General features: G+C 38.3%; 1 protein-coding gene across 8 annotated transcripts in view; it reads right to left on the bottom strand.

Annotated features, from left to right (window-relative positions):
• Window positions 1–23,375, bottom strand: part of DOP1A (DOP1 leucine zipper like protein A) — a 125,184-nt gene that overhangs the window by 19,735 nt on the left and 82,074 nt on the right. For 4 of the 8 annotated variants that reach the window (XM_070795785.1, XM_070795786.1, XM_070795788.1 and 1 more), the window contains 10 exons: window positions 20,494–21,163; window positions 19,557–19,831; window positions 18,350–18,502; window positions 16,313–16,413; window positions 14,338–14,597; window positions 10,761–12,750; window positions 9,817–9,928; window positions 9,525–9,707; window positions 7,521–7,646; window positions 536–670 (listed from right to left, as the gene is read on the bottom strand). In XM_070795785.1, coding sequence (XP_070651886.1) covers window positions 536–670; window positions 7,521–7,646; window positions 9,525–9,707; window positions 9,817–9,928; window positions 10,761–12,750; window positions 14,338–14,597; window positions 16,313–16,413; window positions 18,350–18,502; window positions 19,557–19,831; window positions 20,494–21,163 — 4,005 coding nt within the window. The remainder of the gene's footprint in view (window positions 1–535; window positions 671–7,520; window positions 7,647–9,524; window positions 9,708–9,816; window positions 9,929–10,760; window positions 12,751–14,337; window positions 14,598–16,312; window positions 16,414–18,349; window positions 18,503–19,556; window positions 19,832–20,493; window positions 21,164–23,375) is intronic. The other 4 variants (XM_070795787.1, XM_070795789.1, XM_070795790.1 and 1 more) reach the window with 1 other exon arrangement.

Here is a 23,375-nt window from a genome sequence, read left to right as displayed (position 1 = left end):
TGTAGACTTTTAGGTCTGCCTAACTAGAGACAACGCATTGGGAGTGCAAAGACTCTGTCACTGACTTCTTGGTAGCACAGATTGTACATGGTCAAGAAATGACATCAACTAGAACTAAAGTTATAGCAAAATGTGAGGAGCTTACAAACTTAGACCCTCATTGCAAAGAGAGAGCAGCAAGAGGCTGTGAAAAAGGAAACAACCGAAGTGAACAGACCTTGGGCTCTGGCTTCTGTGCTTTTCCTCTACACGACCAGAAAAATCTCACCTAGGAATCTGGCCCCACACGTACTCACTGCCTTAGATGTACATATGGAGCGCTACGAGCAGTGAACTGCTCTTCACTGGCCACAGGGAGGATCATGCCAGCGGGTCACTGTAGATACTGGTAACTGTTTTTATTAGGGCAGAGTGAGAACACATGCTCTCATCTCTGCAATCTATTTACAAGGATGCATTGTACAAAAAATAACTTCCCTACCAGGGTCATCTCTGAAACACAACTGTAAACAAATCAAAGGGTAGCTCCGCTTACCTTGTCCTTGGCTATGGCTGGGGGCTGCTTTAAGACATCTTTCACAGTCTGTATAACAGTCTCTGCTCTCATGACACTGATAGACCGAACCAGTTCTACTAGTAAGAGCTGTTCTTCACTGGCTGCAGGAATAACCTGGAGAACACATCATTGTATTCACTTATGTACGGGTAAAGGTAAATCTTTTAAGAGAAATCACAGAATTAAGAGAATATTTTATGGCCTCTTTTAATATAAAGGCCCTTTCATGTCCCTTGATGACTTTAGGTAAATTTTATTTTTTATCAATATAATACATGTATATTGTTTCAAAAAGACAAACAGGACAAGGTATCTTTTAAGAAAAAATAGCAGTGTGCTTGCACTTATGCCCCAAAGTGACCAGGCTCAACTCTTGGCTCTTTCCTATCATTTCTGAGTAATATTCATGGTTGTTATTTTTCCTATTTCAGAATATTTTCTTCAATTTTACATATTATCTACTGACATCCTACTTTAGAAGACAAACTTTTGGTTCTATTACACTCTTCTCCCTATCCTTCCACCATAGTTACATCATAATTTCATTTAAATATACACCCAATATTCATATGTTTACTTATAGTTATGTTGTATATTACCAGTACACATGTCTTCTCTTGCACGACTTTTTGTTTTTCCTAAACTGTTTTTTTGTGTGCTAATTTTTAAAATAATCTTCATTTATTCATTCCAACTGAAAAATCTTAACAAGTCTACATTAATAAGATAATCTGCTTCAAAGAAATAATTGTTTTATTACAATATTTATTTCTATTTATTTGGCCATGCCAGGTCTTAGTTATGGCACGCAGGATCTTTAGTTGGTGGCATGCAAACTCGCAGGTGTGGTATGTGGGACCTAGCTTCCCAACCAGGGATCGAACCTAGGCCCCCTGCATTGAGAGCACAGAGTCTTAGCCACTGGACCGCATGGAAGCCCCAATATAATTGTTTTTACTTTAATAGTTTTTAAGGATCTTCATAAAGAAACACTGAATGTGATGAACTACGTATGCGTACTTTCATTCATTTCAGAGTGGTTTATGATGTGAAGAATTATTTACGCACATTTTATGTTTCCCCAAGTTTCACTAAAATCATGATGAAAAATATAAAAGATGTATGAATAATTACATATCAACCAGAAGATGTATGAAATGAATGAATATATATCAATGAAAAGTATTACAATGGCCTATTCACAATGTTTTATATGTAAATGTGTTTAAAAATATGATAGTATACACAAGAAAACATAGTTTTTCTTATGCAGTGTGACTTCAGTTGGATTTTTCTATCTTTACAAAAAAAATCTTGCTTGACTGTCACAATATATTTAATAGAAGTGTGTGCATATATACAAGTGCATTTGTGTCTACACACTGTTTTTGTTTGCTTGGCCTTCTCTACCATAAGTTTATCCCCAAAGAATCCAACAGCTGTAAATCTCCTCTAACTACATGCTCAAAACCATCAGATCAGATAACTAACCTACCTTTTCCCCTTCCTGCTTTTTCTTGAGATATCTCTGATAGATGTCTTTCTGTTCTACCCTGGTTTGGTACTCTCTAGGCTTGCTATATAGTATCATCTTGTTTTTTCTCCTGTGACCATCAGCCTTTCTTTTTTCCTGTGTTGGAACTCCTATTTCTTGGATCCCATGCTGCCTTCTTTCTTGTTTTATTCCTCCTCTGCTGGAAATACATCTTACAGTATTTGAGAAAGGGTGAATCAACTGCAATTTTTTTTGAGCCATTTCAAAGTCAAAACTCACCTGAGTGACACTTTGGCTGGGTAAAGTACTACAGATTGAAACTAACTTTCCAATCATAAGTTCTAGTGTTGCTAATGATAAGTCATATCATCATCCATTGAATATGACCAGTATTTTCTCTTTAGAAGGTTATCAGACCTCCTTTTCATCTCTGGTGATCTGACATTACTTGCTGATCTTTATGTAGACAGATCTCTTTTCACAGTGCCTATAAAAATTCATTTCCTTTACTTCTGGGGAATTTCCTTGTACTATTTCTTAGCTACTTTTCTCCCCTCGTTTTTTCTATTTCTTCTTTCTTCAAAAAGATACTGTACCTCCAGTATCATTTCCCTAATTTAAAAATCTCCTTTTCTCTGTTTTCCACAACTCTAAATTTACATTCTATATCTGATATTTATCTACTTTCACTTCTCTTATACTGATTTTGTTTTGCTTCTGCTAAAAAATTTTGACATTTAAGACAATTTAAAATTTTTGCAATAGTCCTTCTTATAATCTCTTATTTCATGGATGTAATATAATTTTACCTGGTGAACTTTACATTTTCTTCTGTTACCTGCATATTACTTTTGACTTTCTCTATCTACTTGTTTTGGTCTTTATCTAATTTTCAGAGGCTTTCTTCATGTGACTGGTATTCCTTGGCTCTCTATTTCCCAGGTAACTCAGCTGGTAAAGAATTTGCCTGCAATGCAGGAGACCCTGGTTTAATTCCTGGGTTAGGAAGATTCCCTGGAGAAGGGATAGGCTACCCACTCCAGTATTCTTGCCTGCAAAATTCCATGGACAGAGGAGTCTGGCAAGTTATAGTCCATGGGGTTGCAGAGCTGGACACAACTAAGCACAGCACAGCAATAATAATAACTATACGCAAATATATTTACAGCGTCCTTATTAAGTGCCACGTACTGGTAAGTGCCATATATATATGCATACCCTTCCTTCATCCCTCCCTTCTTTCCATCCACCCTTCTTCCCTCCCTCCGGTTCTGATTCTCACAGCCCCATAAAGCAGCAATGCTAACCTGAGGACGTTATATAGCTAGTGAGTGGAGAAGTCAATATTTGAACCCCAGGGACCTGGTTTCAAAGTGTGAGGTCTTAACAACTGTATTACTACTGCCTTTCAAAAAGAAATGAAAAGGTGACAGGAAGCCAAGCATTTAGGTGCAAGACTACTGGATAGGTGGCCCTTCCTGTGTAGTGCCAGCAGCCTAGTTTTGGAGTCCTTTTTTTTTTGTTGTTGTTGTTGTTTTTAGGAGACACAAAAATTTAAGTAGCTTAGGTCAGCCCATTTTCCTAGAGAGCAATCCTAAACTCCTACCTGAACAACATAATGGCTTCCTGCCATCTTGCTGGGGTGAGATTGATTCCATTTTTCAGAATGTAGACTTTTCCTGACTGCTGTTTGAAGCATGATGTCTAATTCCTACCTGTATGAACCTTGTACTTGGATGCAATCTCAAAAATGACAGAATGATCTCTTTTCGTTTCCAAGGCAAATCATTCAATATCATAGTAATCCAAGTCTATGCCCTGAGCATTAATGCTGAAGAAGCTGAAGTTGAACAGTTGTGTGAAGATCTACAAGACCTTCTGGAACTAACACCCCAAAATGATGTCCTTTTCATCATAGGGGACTAGAATGCAAAAGATGTCAAGAAATACCTGGAGTAACAGGCAAATTTGGCCTTGGAGTACAGAATGAAGCAGGGCAAAGGCTAACAGAGGTTTGTCAAGAGAACGCACTGGTCACAGCAAACACCCTCTTCCAACAACAAAAGAGAACACTCTACACATGGACATCACCAGATGGTCAACACCAAAATCAGATTGATTATATTATTTGCGGCCAAAGATGGAGAAGCTCTACACAGTCAGCAAAAACAAGACCAGGAGCTGACTATGGCTCAGAAGAACTCCTTATTGCCAAATTCAGACTTAAATTGAAGAAAGTAGGGAAAACCACCAGACCATTTAGGTATGACCTAAATCAAATCCCTTACGATTATACAGTGGAAGTGACAAATAGACTCAAGGGATTAAATCTGATAGAGGGCCTGAAGAAATATGGATGGAGGTTTGTGACATTGTATAGGAGGCAGTGATCAAGACCATCCTGAAGAAAACGAAATGCAAAAAGGCAAAATGGTTGTCTGACGAGGGCTTACAAGTAGCTGAGAGAAGAAGAGAAGTGAAAGGCAAAGGAGAAAAGGAAAGATATACCCATATGAATGCAGAGTTCCAACGAATAGCAAGGAGAGAGAAGAAAGCCGTCCTCAGTGATCAGTGCAAAGAAATAGAGGAAAACAATAGAATGGGAAAGACTAGAGATCTCTTCAAGAAAATTAGAGATACCAAGGGAACATTTCATGCAAAGATGGGCTCAATAAAGGACAGAAATGGTATGGACCTAACAGAAGCAGAAGACATTAAGAAGAGGTGGCAAGAATACACAAAAGAACTGTACAAAAAAGATCTTCATGACGCAGATAAACATGCTGGTGTGATCATTCACTTAGAGCCAGACATTCTGGAATGTGAAGTCAAGTGGGCCTTAGGAAACATCACTACGAACAAAGCTAGTGGAGGTGATGGAATTCCAGTTGAGCTATTTCAAATCCTACAAGCTGATGTTGTGAAAGTATTGCACTCAATATGCCAGCAAATTTGGAAAACTCAGCAGTTGGCCATAGGGCTGGAAAAGGTCAGTTTTCATTCCAATTCCAAAGAAAGGCAAAGCCAAAAAATGTTTAAACTACCACACAATTGCACTCATCTCACACGCTAGTAAAGTAATGCTCAAAATTCTCCAGCCCAGGCTTCAACAGTACATGAACCATGAATTTCCAGATGTTCAAGCTGGATTTAGAAAAGGCAGAGGAACCAGAGATCAAATTGCCAACATCTGCTGGATCATCGAAAAAGCAAGAGAGTTCCAGAAAAATATTTATTTCTTCTTTATTGACTATGCCAAAGCCTTTGACTGTGTGAATCACAACAAACTGTGGAAAATTCTTCATGGGAATATCAGACCACCTGACCTGCCTCCTGAGAAATCTGTATGCAGGTCAGGAAGCCACAGTAAGAACTGGACATGGAACAACAGACTGGTTCCAAATTGGGAAAGGAGTATGTCGGCTGCATATTGTCACCTGGCTCATTTAATTTTTGCAGAGTACATTATGAAAAATGCTGGGCTGGATCAAGCACAAGCTGGAATCAAGATTGCCGGGAGAAATATCAATAACCTCAAATACTCAGAAGTCACCATCCTTATGGCAGAAAGTGAAGAAGAACTAAAGAGCCTCTTGATGAAAGTGAAAGAGAAGAGTGAAAAAGTTGACTTAAAACTCAACATTCAGAAAACTAAGATCATGGTATCTGGTCCCATCACGTCATGGCAAATAGATGGGGAAACAGTGTCAGACTTTATTTTTTTGGGCTCCAAAATCACTGCAGATGGTAATTGCAGCCATGAAATTAAAAGACGCTTGATCCTTGGAAGAAAAGCTATGACCAACCTAAACAGAATATAAAAAAGTAGAGACATCACTTTGCCAACAAAGGTCCATCTAGTCAAAGCTATGGTTTTTCCAGTAGTCATGTATGGATGTGAGAGTTGGACTATAAAGAAAGCTGAGTGCCAATTAGAATTGATGCTTTTGAACTGTGGTGTTGCAGAAGACTCTTGAGAGTCCCTTGGACTGCAAGGAGATCCAACCAGTCCATCCTAAAGGAAATCAGTCCTGAAAATTCATTGGAAGGACTGATATTGAAGGTGAAACTCCAATTCTTTGGCCACCTGATGTGAAGAAATGACTCACTACAAAAGACCCTGATGCTAGGAAAGGTTGAAGGTGGGAGGAGAAGGGGACAACACAGAATGAGATGTTCGGATGGCATCACCGATTTGATGGATATGAATTTGAGTAAGCTCTGGGAGTTGGTGATGGGAGCCTGGCATGCTGCAGTCCATGGGGTCACAGAGTTGGACTGACTGAGCAAATGAACTGAACTGTGAACCTTGTGCCCTTGGATCAAGAGTCTCTTTTCAAAGTACTCTTCACAAAGTAAATTTGACTCCAGTATCCTGATGAGGTAGGGTAAGAGGAGTGGGTGGCTACTTGGGTTGGGAAAAGGGAACTATAAACTTTCAATCAGTCCTCCAGATTTCAGCCCCATCCTAACTCTTTGCCTTTAGAAGTACTTGATACTTCTACTTTCAGACTGTCTATAGATTTACATCAGTAATTGATCCTTTGCTTGCAGCAAATCAGTAGAGCAGAGAAAACTGATATTGATATCCAAGTCAGTTATAACTCAGACATGTTTTTCGTCATGCAAAACTTTTTGACACTTGTGGTCATATGACATTTACGGCCACGCTTATGTGGTTACCCCTCCCAAGTTTTTGTCATTGTAGGTTTTGTCATTTAAAATTGTTTCACTCCCATTTTTGGTAAGAGGGAAGATAAAAATGCATGTGTTCAATATGCCATGTTAAAGCACATGTACTTAACTAACTTTAAATAATCCAAGATATCAATTCTGTCCAATGTAATATCTACTACTGAATCCTTACATGCAAAATGTCATATAAAAGGAATGTTTATTTTTTATTACTTGAAATGTGTCAGCATACATGTAATATGAAATCAGCACAAAAATAAGATTAGAAACCTTCAGCTAGACAAATCACATATCTTATAGGAATAAATTATTTAACAGCCTTAGTATTCTAGTGAGTCAGTATTTATATCCAATACAGAATAGTTTTTTGAGCTTTCAAACTCACAAAGCAACAAAATTTCCAAATATATAATCTAAAGACAATATATGAATTACATTTAAGCAGTCACATTGTAACGAAAAGCTAATCAAGATGAAAATTTCTCTCCATACTCTTGTTATGCACCTTAAATGACTATCATTTAAAAAACACTTTGTATCTGATTACCATTTCTATACAGCTACAGTGTTAATATCATATGAATTTCTTTTTTCACATAAAGTATCTTTTATACTTAAGAAATTTAGGCAATATATTATTATCTAAACTGGAAGACAAACTTACTTTTCTGCGATCCACCCCATCCCAGCCCCTAATCCCATTGCAACTAATGGAAAACTGAAACTCAGCATGTATTCACCATATGCTTACCAAGTGAAAAGATAAACACATACCTTGGTCCTGGTGGGGGCTTTGTTCTGTCTTCTCTCATTCCATACAAAGGCAATGGCAGCCATAAAGTGAACACCATGATTCATTGAAATAGGCCCCAATAATTCTAGGATTTGCTGCCTCAAGTTCTAAAAAAATTTGAGCAAATTACAAGTGCATTGAAATTTATGAAAGCATTAATAACTGGACTGCACTTTTAGTTTTTCTTGGAAGAATATATAGAACTTGTTTGTTTTACCACCTAAATCGTGATAGTGAAGTGAAGTGAAAGTTGCTTAGTCGTGTCCGACTCTTTGCCACCCCATGGACTTTACAGTCCATGCAATTCTCCAGGCCAGAATACTGGAGTGGTTAGCCGTTCCCTTCTCCAGGGGATCTTCCCAAACCAGGGATCAAACCCAGGTCTCCCGCATTGCAGGTGGATTCTTTACCAGCTGAGCTACCAGGGAAGCCCAAGAATACTGGAGTGGTAGATAATGGTATCTGTGGTAAATAATGGTGGAGGAAAGTTTAATAATGTTAAGAGATGCAACTATAGTCATTTTAATTCAAAAGGAAAACAAATAACCTGTAACAGTTTAATCCAAATATTAAAATAAAACATCATTTTATTTAAATTTTCTATTGATTTCCAGCCTTCCTCCACAGTGCCAGGAATGCTCCCATGACTCCCAAGTCTAGGAAGTCAGATCTGGAGTAAGATTAGGTAATTGAGGGATATCAATTTGATGACTGGCCATAGCAAACATGCTTTTAAACAATCACATAATTTCCCTCTAAATATAAAGAAGAAACTTTGAGAAATATCTGAAAGTATAAGAAGAAAAAAAATTTTTGAATCAACCATTAACTTCATCATCCTGAGATAATCAGTATTAGCTCATGAATTTTCTTTATTCCTTCTTCTGCAGATTGTTTTTTAACATAATTAGAAGTACAATATTTGTTCAATTATGTAAAATTCCTGTTTTACTAAACTTTTAAGCACTTTACATTGACTAAGAATTCTTCAAAACCATGATTATTAGTGGCGACATAATGTAACACTGAGTAAATAATTTACTTAATCATTCCCTTATTGTTCAGGATCTCTTTTTTCTTGCCATTAAATAAGACTGTGGTGGTGGTAGCTTAGTCGCTAAGTCATGTCTGACTCTTGTGACCCCATGGAGTGTAGTCTGCCAGGCTTCTCTGTCCATGGGATTCTCCAGGCAAGAATACTGGAGTGGGTTGCCATTTCCTTCTCCAGGAGATCTTTCCAACCCAGGAATCGAACTTGGGTCTCCTGCATTGCATGTGGATTCTTTACTGACTGAGCTATGAGGGAAGCCCATAATATTTATTATAAATAAGGCTATAATAAATATTATACATATTTACATAATTTTGATTACTTTAGAATTCATTACTAAAGAAGATTACTAGGTCAAAAACTATGTAACTTAAAGATCTCTGTACATATTGCTAAACTATTTTCCAGGAGAGATTTGCATATTAAAATGTCAGCTTGAAATGTTCTAAAAAAGGAATAAAGTTATAACATGTGTGACTGAATCTCAAAAATATTATGTCACATGAAAAAAGTTAGACACAAAAGATCAAATAATATATAATTTCTTTTTTATAGGAATTGGTCTGAAAAAGCAAATCGATATACAGAGAAAACAGATTAAGGGTTGACGGTGGTTAGGGATGGGAACCAAGTGCCTGAAGATGGGCATGAAGAATCTTTTTGTGGTGATGGCTATGTTGAAACATTAGATTGTGGTGAGAGTACTATAGCCCTTCAAATTTACTAAAAAAAAACAATGTATTATATATGCTTAAAAAGTGTGATTTTTTAAATGTCGTTTCAAGAAAATACTTAAAATTACTTGGTAACTAATTCCACAATCCACAGAGTATCATAAATACTACTCAAATTATTCACAAATTTGGAACATAATCTCTAGCAGAGTTGTCAAACAGACTCTTGAGCTCCAAGGGTGAAGAGTGACTTATCTAACCTTTGTGGCTCCAAGGTTGATAGTGGTAACAGAGGCAGATGCAGCGATGGTCGTTTTTTCCGAGGAATCAGCCTGATGCAGCACGCTCCAAAGCAGTGTCACTGAGGACATGATCATGTGAAGGATCGAGAGGATCCCACTGCGGGCTTCACACAGGTGTTTGTGATCTACACTGACCAAAAGCTATCAAAGTCAGGGGAAAAAGAAACATGTTATTTACTGAGGTTTACAAATGGGGACTTATTAGGCCTCACAGTCTTTAAAAACCAGTCAAATATTCGTGCAGTCTCACCTGGTGATACTGTGTAGTAGGATCCAACAAACAGTAGTGGATAATGGCCGTGACCCCTTCCAAAAGGGTAAGAATCATATCTGGTGGGATAATTGACGCCATCCACAGGGGCCTGGAAGAAAATGTATCCATGTGAACACAAGGTCTGTGAACAAGACGTTTGTGTTTCATCAATAATAAATGTCCAGCATGTGCTAAGCACACAGTAAGGGCTCAATAAATATTATATAAATAAATAAATTAGGAGCTTTTATATCCTCATCTAATAAAATAAGTGTGACACATTAAATGTACTAAAGTTCTTTGGGGATAACAAATTCTAAACAAAATAAATAAATACAGCCAGCAAATCTCTGGCAACTATGTAATGGCAGGCATATCAGTATTAAAGGATACAGCCAGTTTTCTTATATCCAGTACCTGAACTCACACAGGAGATAAACCAGACACTAGTCTATTAAACACCTGGATAAATTTTGACAGATTAATTTTGAATATGGCCTGGGGATACATATAAAATTTGACACCAGACAATGAAAATTCAAAACAAGAAATAAAATCAGATGGGAAAAGAATTATTCATAATTGTAAATTAATTTTAGTGTGACATTAACTTGCACTTAGATCAACATGTCATATAAACCAAGGAAACCCTTTGCAAAGCTTTCTGCTACTTTTGCCAGCTCAGTCAAGAAGAGCATCAAAATTAATTTCAGCTCTATGGAGGAAAAAAGTCCTGTTAATCTACTCCTTCTGTTTTCCATTCTTGATTCTTTTATGGATATGATTCCTCAGTTTTCTTCTTTATGAAAACAACATACTACGTGTAACCTAACAATAACCTCTAATTTATTTACCCAAATTGCAACTGACTTTCTAGATGATGAAGTGGTCATACATGTAAAAAATGCCAATAATGACAAAATTAAAAAATCAATTATTACCTACTATCAGATAATCCTGTTTCATATTTGTACTGTTGAATTAAATTGTCTAAATTTCTGCAAAGCTGTAGTGTCACAGAGACAACCACTCTCTGGAGAACTTTTCCCATGTAAGGCAGAGTAGATGTGATTAAACCAATCCACTGTGGGTGCATCTTACAGGCACAGTGTTGATGCAAAGCTCGTATCACCGCACAGAGGAACATGCCTTGAGATGTGATCGGCTGGGCGTGCAAATACTGAAGAGAAGTCATGGGCTGATGGGGATTGATGTGCTCCAGATCAGACACCACAAAATCAAAACCTGTTTCATTCTCTTCAGGGATAGTCATTACCCTGTGTTCGAGAACAATGAGCCTCTGAAGCACTTTGAGAAGTTGTGACTGGAGTGTGCTGCCACTGTCAAATTCATCTTCGGAGAAATTGATCAGGCTGTCCTCTGAGAAACCTTCTTCCACGGCAATCACGTTCTTACCTGCCATCTTTTCACTGTGCCATTTCTGTGCACTAAAGATAGATGACAGCAAACAGTGAAGAATCACTTTCTGAACTTTGCACTTAGATAACATATCAGAGATAAAACTAGGGAAACCTTTTGCTGAGCTTTCTATGACTTTTGCCAGCTCGGTGAAGAGGAGTGTCAAAATTTCGATGCTCATCATCTGCATGTTTCGATTGCCTATTAAATCTTGTGCTGTAACCTTGACATGAGTTGGGTAATGGCTACGCATATAATACAAACACAGAGAAATAAGGATTTCTATGTACATAGAACTCCGGAAGTTATGATTTGAGTCCACTGGAATGTGACTATAAAAATCTTTTCCCATAACAGAAATCCGGTGTCTGGCCAAAAGATTCTGAAGCAGAGACAACTGAGGCGTATATGCGTTATTTACACTAGTGGTTGAAATGGCATTTACAAAAGCAATAGGGTTAGTTTTCAAGATGGCCTTGATGGCAGAAAAAGCATACAGAGTCCTGGATGAATCGTACAACTGGAGATACAAAAGCACATGTTGGTAGAGAGGATGGATGTTGAAATTGGGAGATTTTCGTGATCCTGGAGAACCCATGTCACTCTCAATTTCAGAAATTTCTCCCTCGCCACAGCTGTACCAGTTCTCTAAATCCAGACCGTCGCTGAAGAAAACACTGGTCTGCTTGGGTTTTTCATTTGAAGCTTTCTTCTTGTCATCATCCTTTTTTCTGGCAAGTTTTACTTTAGGTTTTGCTCCTGGTTGTTTACCTGACTCCTTAACAATTGTTTCTTTCTCGGAGACTTTTTCTGATAATTTTTCTTTAAAGCTGAACTGAATGCTACTGTGACTTCTCTGTCGACATCTGGTTTCTGTAGAAGCAACAGAAGAGTCATGGGAAGTCTGTGTGGTTCCTGAAATACAGGGTGAGGAGCTGTTTCTGGAAATTCCATTTGGCATACACTCACAGCTTCCCTCTGCAGACACAGACAGAAACTGAGAACTGTCATTATTCAGCAAAGCACTCTGGCTCTGCTGAGCAGGCTGATCTTCGTTGCTAGTCACCTCCTCGCCTGGATCCACATCACTGTCCTTCGGGGGCAGCCCTTCAATTTCTGACTGAGATGTCACTGATGCAGATTCCGCTTCGAGGCCACTGACAACTTTACATATCAGGTCAAAGACCACCTGCTGAACATCATCATCTGGGGAGCCTGCGCTTGGCGCTTGGGAATCGTCTTGTGCTGTCATGCTCTCAGGATCGGCTTCATAACTCAAGTTGTCCCCAGCAGAGGACTGAGAACATCCCGAGTCAGACCTCTGAAGTATTTCTATCTGTTGGTCTGGCAGATCGAAATCAGACACAACCATAGGGATTGTCTCACTGCTGGTACTTAGGAGGGACAGTCTGTCACTTAATGGATTAACAGTAAGGCTGAAGTTCTCCATTTCGTCCATGGTAAGTGTCTTTTCACCATTTCCTTTCGATGCCATGAGTTGTACTTGGCTTACTGGCAAAGAAAGAGAGTAAAGAAAAACAATACAAAATACATTAAAATAATTGAAATGTAAACCAAACAAGATTTTTTAATCATTACTTTCATTACTTACTTATATTTTTCTATTAAAACGTTTATTAATGTGTTAGACCTTTTAAGGTAGAAAATTATGTAGATGACTATTAATTAGAATTTAATAAAGACAACTCAACATTAGAAGGGCTATTATTCAACTGAATTAAACAAAACAGCACATTTAACAGAGATAAAATATAAAACGTTGCCCTTATCCCCAAATACGACATTCTTTTAAAATAGTTCAGTATATAGTTAATATATAAATACATAATCTCCTTGATTTTAACAAACTTCAACAAGCATTTATAAATTATCTAGTTTAAGTAAGGCCCTAAATGAGGAGAAGAGCGTGAGAAAAGGAAAAAACATCACTCTTTACTCTGAGAAGTTTTAAAACGAGTAGGGGATCTCACAAATACCCATTTCTGTGCCTTTAGGGGAGCATTTCTTCAGAGAGGGTGAAGGCTTAGTTCCATGCAAGAAGTGCAAAATCAGAAGCTTCAAATTCAGGGAAAGCATCATGACACCACAGATGAGGTCTGAGAATGATCTCAGAGAGGTGAGAATTCAGCAGACAGGCAGGAAGTACTATAGGCAAAGTGTTAATGCAAAGAAGTGCTGGCGGTAAGCAGAGCAGAGCATGTTCTTAAGAGGATTCAGGGGAAGCTGTGGAAAGGAAGCTAGAGAAAGGAACCATGGCTCTGTAGAAACACACTCAAGATGAAGCAGGAGCACAGTTCTGTTCTAACTTCACCACCTACCAGCTGTGAGACTGAGAAAGCCCCAGCCTCATCAGTAACATGACCTTTTCATTCCTGACCTTACCGGATTATTTTACAAGAGAGATAAATGAAGTTGATTCTTTTGTCCGTAAAGTACAATAATCTAAGGGGCCGTTACTGGTGTATTATAGAGGGTATCATTTGACAATCTGTGAATGTCTATTCATTTCTATTATTAGTAATAGTATTCTATTAATAGTAATAGCAAATACTTATCAAATATTAATCATAACAGTGAACATTTATCAAACATATATATGCCAGTCACTGCACTAAGCATGTCACTAGCATGACCACACCCAACGCTCACCATGAAGTTTTGAGAGCTGGGTATAATCATCCTCATCTTACAGATGAGGGATATGACACCTGAAATTGAAATGTGCACTGAAAGCTTACTATAGATTCCCAGTGGAGTATCTATAGAACACTGCAGGACCAGGACTATAAAGTCTACAGGTTATTTGCTAATACTGAAGAATGTTTCTCACCAGAGCTATGCTAATGCCTCCCCTGAAACAGTCAGCTGATAACAGAGATCCAAGTCCTCTAAGATGGTCAGTGATGAGGTACAAACTGACACACGCAAGCAGCACTATTGCATGCAGAGGGGAAAAATCGGCCCATGGAGAAATTCTCATGTTTGGTTCTCTTGACAATCACTGTTGTGTGTTTGCCTCTCTCTTTATTTATTAATTTAATTCTAAATAAAGTTGTTCTACTTCCATGTGATATTCACCATTATTGCAGGAAAAGTTCTGCATGAAATGCTTGTCACTCTCTTCTCCAGGAAAACAGGGAGCCTTATTCCAGTAACGTTCTGCTTGCACTCGCTGCACTGAAACCCTCTGAGTTTTGGGATGCAGTAAGAGCAATAGCAGTGGTTCCAAAACTCTTGCGATATCATGTCTTTGCAGAACTTGGTTCAGCCAGGCTTGTCCCACAGAGCTGGTGGAACCATCAAGACTGTTAAGGCTATCTAGCATGATGAACAGTGACCTACAATAAACACCAATAATTAAAACAAAGAACAGAATACCTACTTTAGTTTTAATACTCTAATTTTTAAAAAATTAACATTACTCTAAGTTGTATTTCTTACATTGAATTAACTATTTTAAAGTAATTATATTTCAGAATAACTTTTGACTACAGAGTTTTAATAACCTTAATCCCCAGTCTCAGTAGATACAATGAAAGAAAGAAAAAGAAAGTGAAGTCACTCAGTCATGTCCGACTCTTTGTGATCCCATGGACTGTAGCCTACCAGGGTCCTCTGTCCATGGGATTTTCCAGGCAAGAGTACTGGAATGGGTTGCCATTTCCTTCTCCAGGGATCTTCCCAACCCAGGGATCGAACCCGGGTCTCCTGCATTGCAGGCAGATGCTTTTACCATCTGAGCCACAAGGGAAACCAAAAAGATACGAGAAAGGAGAAAATAGTCCTCTCTCTTTTCTCATACACTTGTATTTTTTGAAATTTCACAAGCATACATTATTTCTATAAGATAAATACTGTAAAAAACAGAAGAAAAAACTTGAGAATTAGTCTGTTTCAGCGCCATATATACTGTTTGTATCACTAAATCTAGCCCCTCTACAAGTCAACACTATTTCCATGTTGCTCTGTGCTCCTTTGCTCTCATTCTCTTTATTAGTTGAAGCCATGTGCTTAATTCAAGGAAAGACCTTTTGTGAAAGGTGTGGAGGTATGGTTTGGGATCAGAAAACCAAAGATAAATCTGGGCCATCTGCTTTATCTCATGTATGATGATCTTGGGCAAATCACTTAACTTCACTGTCATGATGAGAACAGGTGGTTACTGAATTAGAGGTGGTACTTGTGAAGTACCCAGTCCCAGGGCCCAGTTTACTAGAGGGGTTCGGTAGCAGACCATTAGAGAATGCTGATGCTGCTTTATACCAGCTGAGGTAACATCCAGCTATCTGATGCTAAATGGGGCTTCAAGCACAGTTAGATTTGGGGCCACCTTGATGAGACTTGCTGGTGAGCCTGCTATCTGATGTTGATGTATGTAAATCTACCTATAAATGGCATCTCCTTGGAAGTTACTGCAAATCTTATTTCTGGTATCTGAGGCATCTATGTAGTCCAAACAGCAAAACCACTCTCAGGCAGCTAACTGTAGATTTTTTGAATCTACAGAAGTGATCCACAGAAGTGTCAACATTTTAGTTCTAGATTCTAAGTCTGGTTCAGGCAAGATTGGGAATAATTGTTAGAGAAACACTTATACCTTCTACTGTTTATATGAAATTTCACTGAATGTAGACTCAGGAAGGCTGCACCTGTTTCTACATCCCTGACATTTAGAATGGTGTCTGGCATATAGGAGGAACTTGATGAGGTCACCCGATGAAACGAAGGGGCACTGGGTGCTCCAGAAATACAGAGGGAAAATCGGTTAGATAAATGAAAATGCCATGCCTTTTAATACAGCTTAGACTAAAAAAATAATTTATAAATTTCTTTATAAAATCTGCAAATTGCTCTCTCCTACTCCTGCCAAATTAGCCAGGGGATTTGAGAACAGAAACATTAAGATATCTTACTATAAAACCTGAATATAAGGGTCACACAATCTTGAGGGCATTAGCCCACTGTGGCCCCTTTTGCCTGGCAAAGCAATAAAAGTTACTCTTTTTCTACTTCACGTCCCCTCAAAAACACCTGAATATAAAATGTAACCAACCTGTCAAAAGACCGTGCAAAAGATGAGGACTTATTTATATGGAGGTCCCTTGTCAGATGCCAAAGAACTGCAAACTTTGCATGTGCTTCCATCCTTATTTTCTGAGGACAAATATGGGAGATGATTTTATTATCCATGAATATATTGAGTGATTTTTAGTAAAAAAAAAAAAAAAAAGTTGCTATTTAAGACAGTATTATGTTCAGCGTTCACAGTACTCTAGTACATGCTGAAATAAGCTGTATTTTTTTTATGGAAACAGAAATGCACAAAATACTTAAATATATACAGAAATATTAAACCTAAAGGATCATCTCATGCTGCCATATAAGTTATTATTTAGTTTAGGTGATTAGTTTACTAGATTATTTTATAACGGGATGGAAAGAACTAATAATGTGCATGTTACTATATCTTGACTACAGGAAGCACTTTCCCCTTCATTTTAATATAAGTACACAGTAGTCAAAACTAATTTTATGGCGCTATAGAATTTGCTTTTGCTCCCAGAAATTATATATTAATTCCAAATGAACTTATCATCACTTATAAAGCTGGTTTATTAGATTAAAATTTTAAGGACTTAAAAAAACTATTTCTACACAAAAACTATTACATCACTTTTGGGATTATCTGGGAAAGATTATGTGATAACAATGGATGAAATAATGTAAGAATAAATTATTTAGAATGATCAATATTTGATATTAGATAATAATGCATTAGTAGAAATTATAGTATTATAAGAAATTGTATAGTCTTCTTCCAGCATTTGTAGAATCCATCAAGTAAAAAATTCCCCAAATCAGACTGCAACTGTCTAAACTGTGACAGGTTAGAGGAATGCCTACTTTTCCTGTCAGCTTAATATGTGCTTTTCCAATGAAGCTTGCATTTGTATATCGACCAATAAAAACACATAAAAAAAAGTAATAACTGATGCTTTAATTTTTTCATGGATATACAATATCCTTATTCAGAACTTAGAAATGTTATACAAGTAAACAGGGATATAATTTGTCGTAGATTTATACTTAAAATAAAACAAACTATTACATCAAAATACAAGGCTTTATTTAAAAATTTCTGAACAATTCTGAAAGAATGTATTGAAGGAGAACTAGAAAATTAACATTTCTCTTGGAATAAACTTTTCATTCTTCTCATTCACTCCATTTGCCACTTCCCTGCTGCCAAATGCTTCATTTACTCAATAGAAAGCCTTTTGGAATATAACCTATTCAAACTCACTAGCATTTAGAATTTTTTAAAATGAGGGCAATCCACTTCTAAAAGCTGTTCAATAAAATTTTCTATTAATATAAGAAAGCAGACACAAGAAGACCTCAAACTTCACTGGGTTATCCTGACCAGGTCAATCAGAATGATCATTACAGCTTCTTTTCAGGCCTGCTCATAACTCAGCCATCTTTAACTGACACTTATGAATCACACTTCATATACATAGGATAAAAAATCCTTATTTATTCTCTGTCCATGGAATTCTTCAGGCAAGAATACTGGAGTGGATAGCCATTCTCTTCTCCAGGGGATCTTCCTGACTGAGGGATTGAACCCAGGTCTCCTGCATTGCAGGCAGATTCTTTACCATCTGAGCCATCAGGGAAGCCCATAACCTCACATATTAGCATTCTGTAACTTACAAATGTTATTTCACACGCATTAGTAAATGAATCCACCAGTTTCATAACGGAGAACACTGAATACATCTTTAAACGACCCAAGAACTCAGACCAGCAACAACTTGAATCATCACTCCCCACTCCTGATTCACAAAATAAACCCAGCATTTGATTTGGATTGCTTGATTTTTCAGATTACTGTCACTTTTTATAAAGAACTTTCCTCTAAGAAGAATAGAACACATTTATTTTAAAGACATGATAATCATTCTGAATGAAGTTATCTTATTCAGATACTAGATGCCACAATTTTCCTAGGGTTTCCTTAATTTGCCTTTCAGTATAACGGGAGCAGGGGGTAGGGTGGGCACAGGACCAGCAGAGAAGAATTTACCTTATCTTTATGGGTTAGCTGCTGACTTATCACATCCTCACAGATGCTGGATGAAGGAACCAAGTTATGTAGTTGATAAAACAGTTCCACACTCTTCTGGTGGTGCTGAGGTGTCGCATCTCCCAGCTGGTTCCACAATGTTAAAGCTACATGCTATTTAAAAAAAGATGTAAAAGTCACAGTGTCATACAATTGTAAATGAGAACTTCTAAACATTTCCTATTAGGTACAAACAAGCCTCTGACTGCCGGACCTAGAAGGTCTTAATACTCATTATGTCGCTGAAATGAGATTTAAAAGTGTAGCTTTCCATCTGCTTACTTCTTGTCATCCAGGTTTTTTAGGATCTCTTACAACAGACCCTCCTTTAACTAAATTTACTTTAAGCACCAAATATGTTAGCACTTTTTACAGGGCCCAGATAAGACCCCATTTCACTATTCTAGTGACATTTAGTAAAGTGATGCTAGAATACACTATCTTTAAGAGGATGTAAACCCCACACTGAACGAAGTTTAATGTTTATGGTTGTATGTCACGAAGTGAAATACAATTCATAGTTCAAATATCCAAACTTCTTAAAACATAAAATAGGCTGTGTGTATTTCAGCGCTACATGTGTTAACACAGCACATGGTGATCTATGACAGTCATCAGGGTTCACCACCACCACATGATAGCCCAGCTTTAATCTAGCCAGACGGACTATCTGAGGGATACAATGACTTGAAGATTAAAATTTTTTATATATAAAGAATCTACCTGCTTAAGCAAAATATACTTGATGTTCTTTCTATGCCAAGGATATCATATGTGCTGCTGTGAAACAAATCAAAGGATATGCATGTATCACAGATGATCATCAGACAATTTAGGGTTGGAAAACTTTTTTCTGGATATTTTGGAGACCTAAAGTTGTACTCTATGAAAAGCAAAAGTGTTACAACCATTTCATCTGGAAATATATTTTTCAGTATAAATGAACTTTTCTTTTTACCCCAATACTCCTCTTATTCTTTTTTCCTCCTCACAAAACTGAGAACAGGATTGGCCAAGCAGTACTGATCAAATATGGTACATGGTATCTTTTCCTTACAGTATGATGTTAAGAGGTGTTCAATTAAGCCTGACTATCATCTTTGAAATCTCTGCTAAGCAAATCAGGTTGAGTGTCGTCTTAGTCATGCTTGTAGTTCTTAGAACTTACCTTGAAAAATTCAGTCTTCTCAGCTATGTATCTCAGATTGCCCGGTGTGAGAGGAGGTCTAATCACCACAGCTACTCGTCCCTGGTTTGGACTTAAGGGCTGGGCAGGCTCCACACTGTTGATGTTTTCCCCAGTGACCATGGCCACAGACTGAGTCAATCCCACCAGGTCCATCACTAGTGAAATGGCAACACTCTGCACACTGAAATCACTTGCTTGGCTGCAAGCATTCATCAGCGTCTGGAGCCACAGTGGAGGCTGCACGTGCTCCCAGTCTGAAAGAGAAGCCGGAAGCCAACACAGTCCATCACAGTGAACCTTTCACGCATATTCTGTCTTCCAAGTTAATTTCTAAAAACAAAGCACTTATATCTAAGAACTTTAGGCCTTGCTCTGTGAACAAAACCATGGTTTCTCATATACACTACAGCTTCAAGAAAATAAAGCAGCAACAGGAATTTCATAAATTTTTTAATATGTATTTTTCTTATGCCAAGTCACACAATCCATTTTCTGTCCTAAAAAAGTTTATTAATCAACAAATATTATGTAGCTCACTGCCCTCTGTGTGTGTTATACATAAATTTAAAGGAATGTAAATTTATATGATGCTAGTCATAATAAAGGAAATCAGCAGATCTGAATGTTACACTAATTTTCTCCAGAGAAAGGAGTTAATTTCCTCCTTAGCGTCTGCTTGCTCGCCAACAAACTGTGAGATATCATGATCACAAAATTCTCCAACATATCAATCTCCTCAAAATGACAGTATTTTGTTTTAAAAAACTTACAAATTAAAGCAATGGGTTTAAAAATTAACTGGCTAAAAAAAGAAATCAAATCCCAGTTTTAATATCTGAGCATTCCTTAAGGGTGAGTGGGTAGGAAGCATGCTATAGAACATATTTTTAAATAAATAAAACAGAGACAACCTTACCAGTGTCTGATTTTTCAGAACGTAAGTCTGAGGTATGGTTCCCCTCGGCAATGTAAACTGGGAAGCTGGAGCACTCCAGGAAGAGCTGGCAGGCAGCGAGGAAGGCAGAGAGGTATTCTTTTGAGGTTTTCTGTTTACTTATATTTCTGTCTTTTACGTCCCCCTGGGAATCCCTGTCCCAGTTCAAAACCTCTCCCTGTTCTCCACTGAGATCCCCTTGATGCTCTGGAGCCAAAGCCTGAGAGAAGGCGTTGCTCTGGATGATGTAGAGGTTGATGAGTCTGGTGAGAAACTGCTGGACATACTCCAAGCAGCACTGCATTGCGGTTTTCTGGGCTGTCTTCCCACTTCGGGGTGCCGTCCCCTGAGCGATTATGGAAGGGGGCTGGATGATCGTTTCTTCAGACCCCACAGTGGAGGCCGTTTCTGTTTCAGAGGATGTGCTCCCAATCGGGATGGCAGCTGCCCCCTGCCCCTCACTCAGTTCTCTGTCAATGTCATCAGTTCGGTCTGCTTGATACTGTATGAACTCAGTGAACCCACTCTCTGATGAGCGACTACTGGGTGGATTTTCTCCATCTTCGAACACTTCGGTAGGATTTTCAAGAGAAACTGATGAGACCTGGTAGTCAGTAAAAAGTGCAGGAGGCTGAGTAGCTACATGTATATACTAGAAATTAAAATAGTCACATTTTGAAAGACGTCAGCTATGGATTAGACTTATTCACAACTTAACTCACATTTCACAGTCTAATCCATATATCTGGTTAACTCTTAAAACAGTTTCTATAACTGATTCATGTACCTATGATAACAGGAAATACTGACACAGTTCTAATTAATATATTAATATAAAGTCATTCAAGAAATATTTATTATTTGCTATATGCATAACTTAAGCTTAGGTTCTTGAGGACAAAATATGTATACATAAAACTCTCTGATCTATATCCTTGTTTCAAACTACTAACAGTTTATTCAATCTACTTCGTGAAATCACTTTCCTAATGTCTAAATAACGCATGGAAATGAGACATGCAACGTTAAAAAATTACATTTTAAGAACTAGAAATAAAATCTACTAGGTCTTCTATTCAGGACCATATGAAAGTGAAACTTGTCTGAAATATGTAAAAGTTCCATTTTAATGTTTGCCATTAATCTTACACTCTTTCAACGAAGAGTTATTGAACCCATACTATTTGCCACATTAGGTACTAGCAATAAAAGGAATTATTTATAATCTAGAAGAGATAATTAATTACAACACAAACAAAAAACGAACCAACTACTGAAGTAGAATAGAGCTAGAATAGAATAGATTAACTGTTCCTTGTCTATAAAGGTAGGATGGGTATAATCATCAAGCATATTTTCTGGTTTAGTAAGTAAACAAAAGCTGTATACATCATGAGATCCTTGGGCAACTGTACCAGAGCATAATTTGAACTTGAATAAGATGACTAAAAAGTGATCTTATGGACAATCCCTGAAGATACGCACTCTAAATGCTGCCACAAAGCTGGGCCTCACCCAGAGTTCTTTGCCTCAGTGAGTGACACAACTGCTCATCCAACCAGGAAGGCAGAGAGCTAAGGGAGCTTCTCGCTACCTTATCCACCACTTCTCCACTTTCCCTACATCCATCCCAGTACAGTGGTCAAGGGTGCTGGCCATTAGTTTGCTGCTGCTAAGTCACTTCAGTCGTGTCCAACTCTGTGCGACCCCATAGACGGCAGCCCACCAGGCTCCCCTGTCCCTGGGATTCTCCAGGCAAGAACACTGGAGGGGTTGCCATTTCCTTCTCCAGTGCATGAAAGTGAAAAGTGAAAGTGAAGTTGCTCAGTCATGTCCAACTCTTAGCGACCCCGTGGACTGCAGCCTACTAGGCTCCTCCATCCATGGGATTTTCCAGGCAAGAGTACTGGAGTGGGGTGCCATTGCCTTCTCCGTTAGTTTGCTAAGGCTCTGACATTTTCTCATTTGGCAAATTACTAACCCTCTCCAAACCCAGGTTACCTAATCTATGTAACAGAGATAGCAATATTTTGTACATTTAAGAATTACTATGAGGATTAAGTTAAGATAGTATATACAGTAGGGGGAAAAAGTGAAAGGGTTAGTCGCTCAGTCATGTCCAACTCTTTGCGACTCTATGTACAGTAGCCTGCCAGGCTCCTCTGTCCATGGAATTCTCCAGGCAAGGATGCTGGAGTGGGTAGCCATTCCCTTCTTCAGGAGATTTTATTGACCCAGGGAAGCCAGTTCTCCCACATTGCAGGCACGTTCTTTACCATCTGAGCCACCAGGGAGGCCCCTGTGTATACAGTACTTGCCACTTATTAAACAATAAATGTTAGCAGTCACTTGTTACCCTACCAGTCCATTACTACAGCTTATGGACTTTTCCTCCTCAACACATGGCTGATCCATCCATTTCTGTCTTCACTCCCCCATGGTGTTAGTACATGTTACTACCACCTCTCACCTGCACTACTGCAGGTCGCCCCACATCCATTTGTTTCTCAGATCCATACCCCAAACTGCAGTCAGAGTAACGTTTCTGATACACAAATCTGACTATGTCACTTGCCTTTTTCCCTTCAGTGTCTTTCAACTGCTGCTAAGAAAAAGAATAAAAGCCTTAGTACAGTGACAAGGCTCTGTAAGGCCTGGCCCCACCTGCGCTGACAGCGGCATCTCCCTCACGGTCCGTGGGGCGCTCCTTGCACCTGGGCGCCTGTGCAGATGCTCCCTGCTCTGTCTAGTGCTCTCTGCGTCCCACCTCACCTGCGCTGACTCCTCTAGAGCTGCACTCAGACAACCCTTCCTCAAGAAAGCTTTTCCTGGCCCCCGATCTAGGTCAGATCACCCCATTTCCC

This window comes from Bos indicus, chromosome 9 (genome assembly GCF_029378745.1).
Source record: "Bos indicus isolate NIAB-ARS_2022 breed Sahiwal x Tharparkar chromosome 9, NIAB-ARS_B.indTharparkar_mat_pri_1.0, whole genome shotgun sequence".
Taxonomy (NCBI): domain Eukaryota; kingdom Metazoa; phylum Chordata; class Mammalia; order Artiodactyla; family Bovidae; genus Bos; species Bos indicus.
The sequence above is the reverse complement of the archived record's forward strand: the minus strand, read 5'-3'. Positions and strand labels throughout refer to the sequence as shown.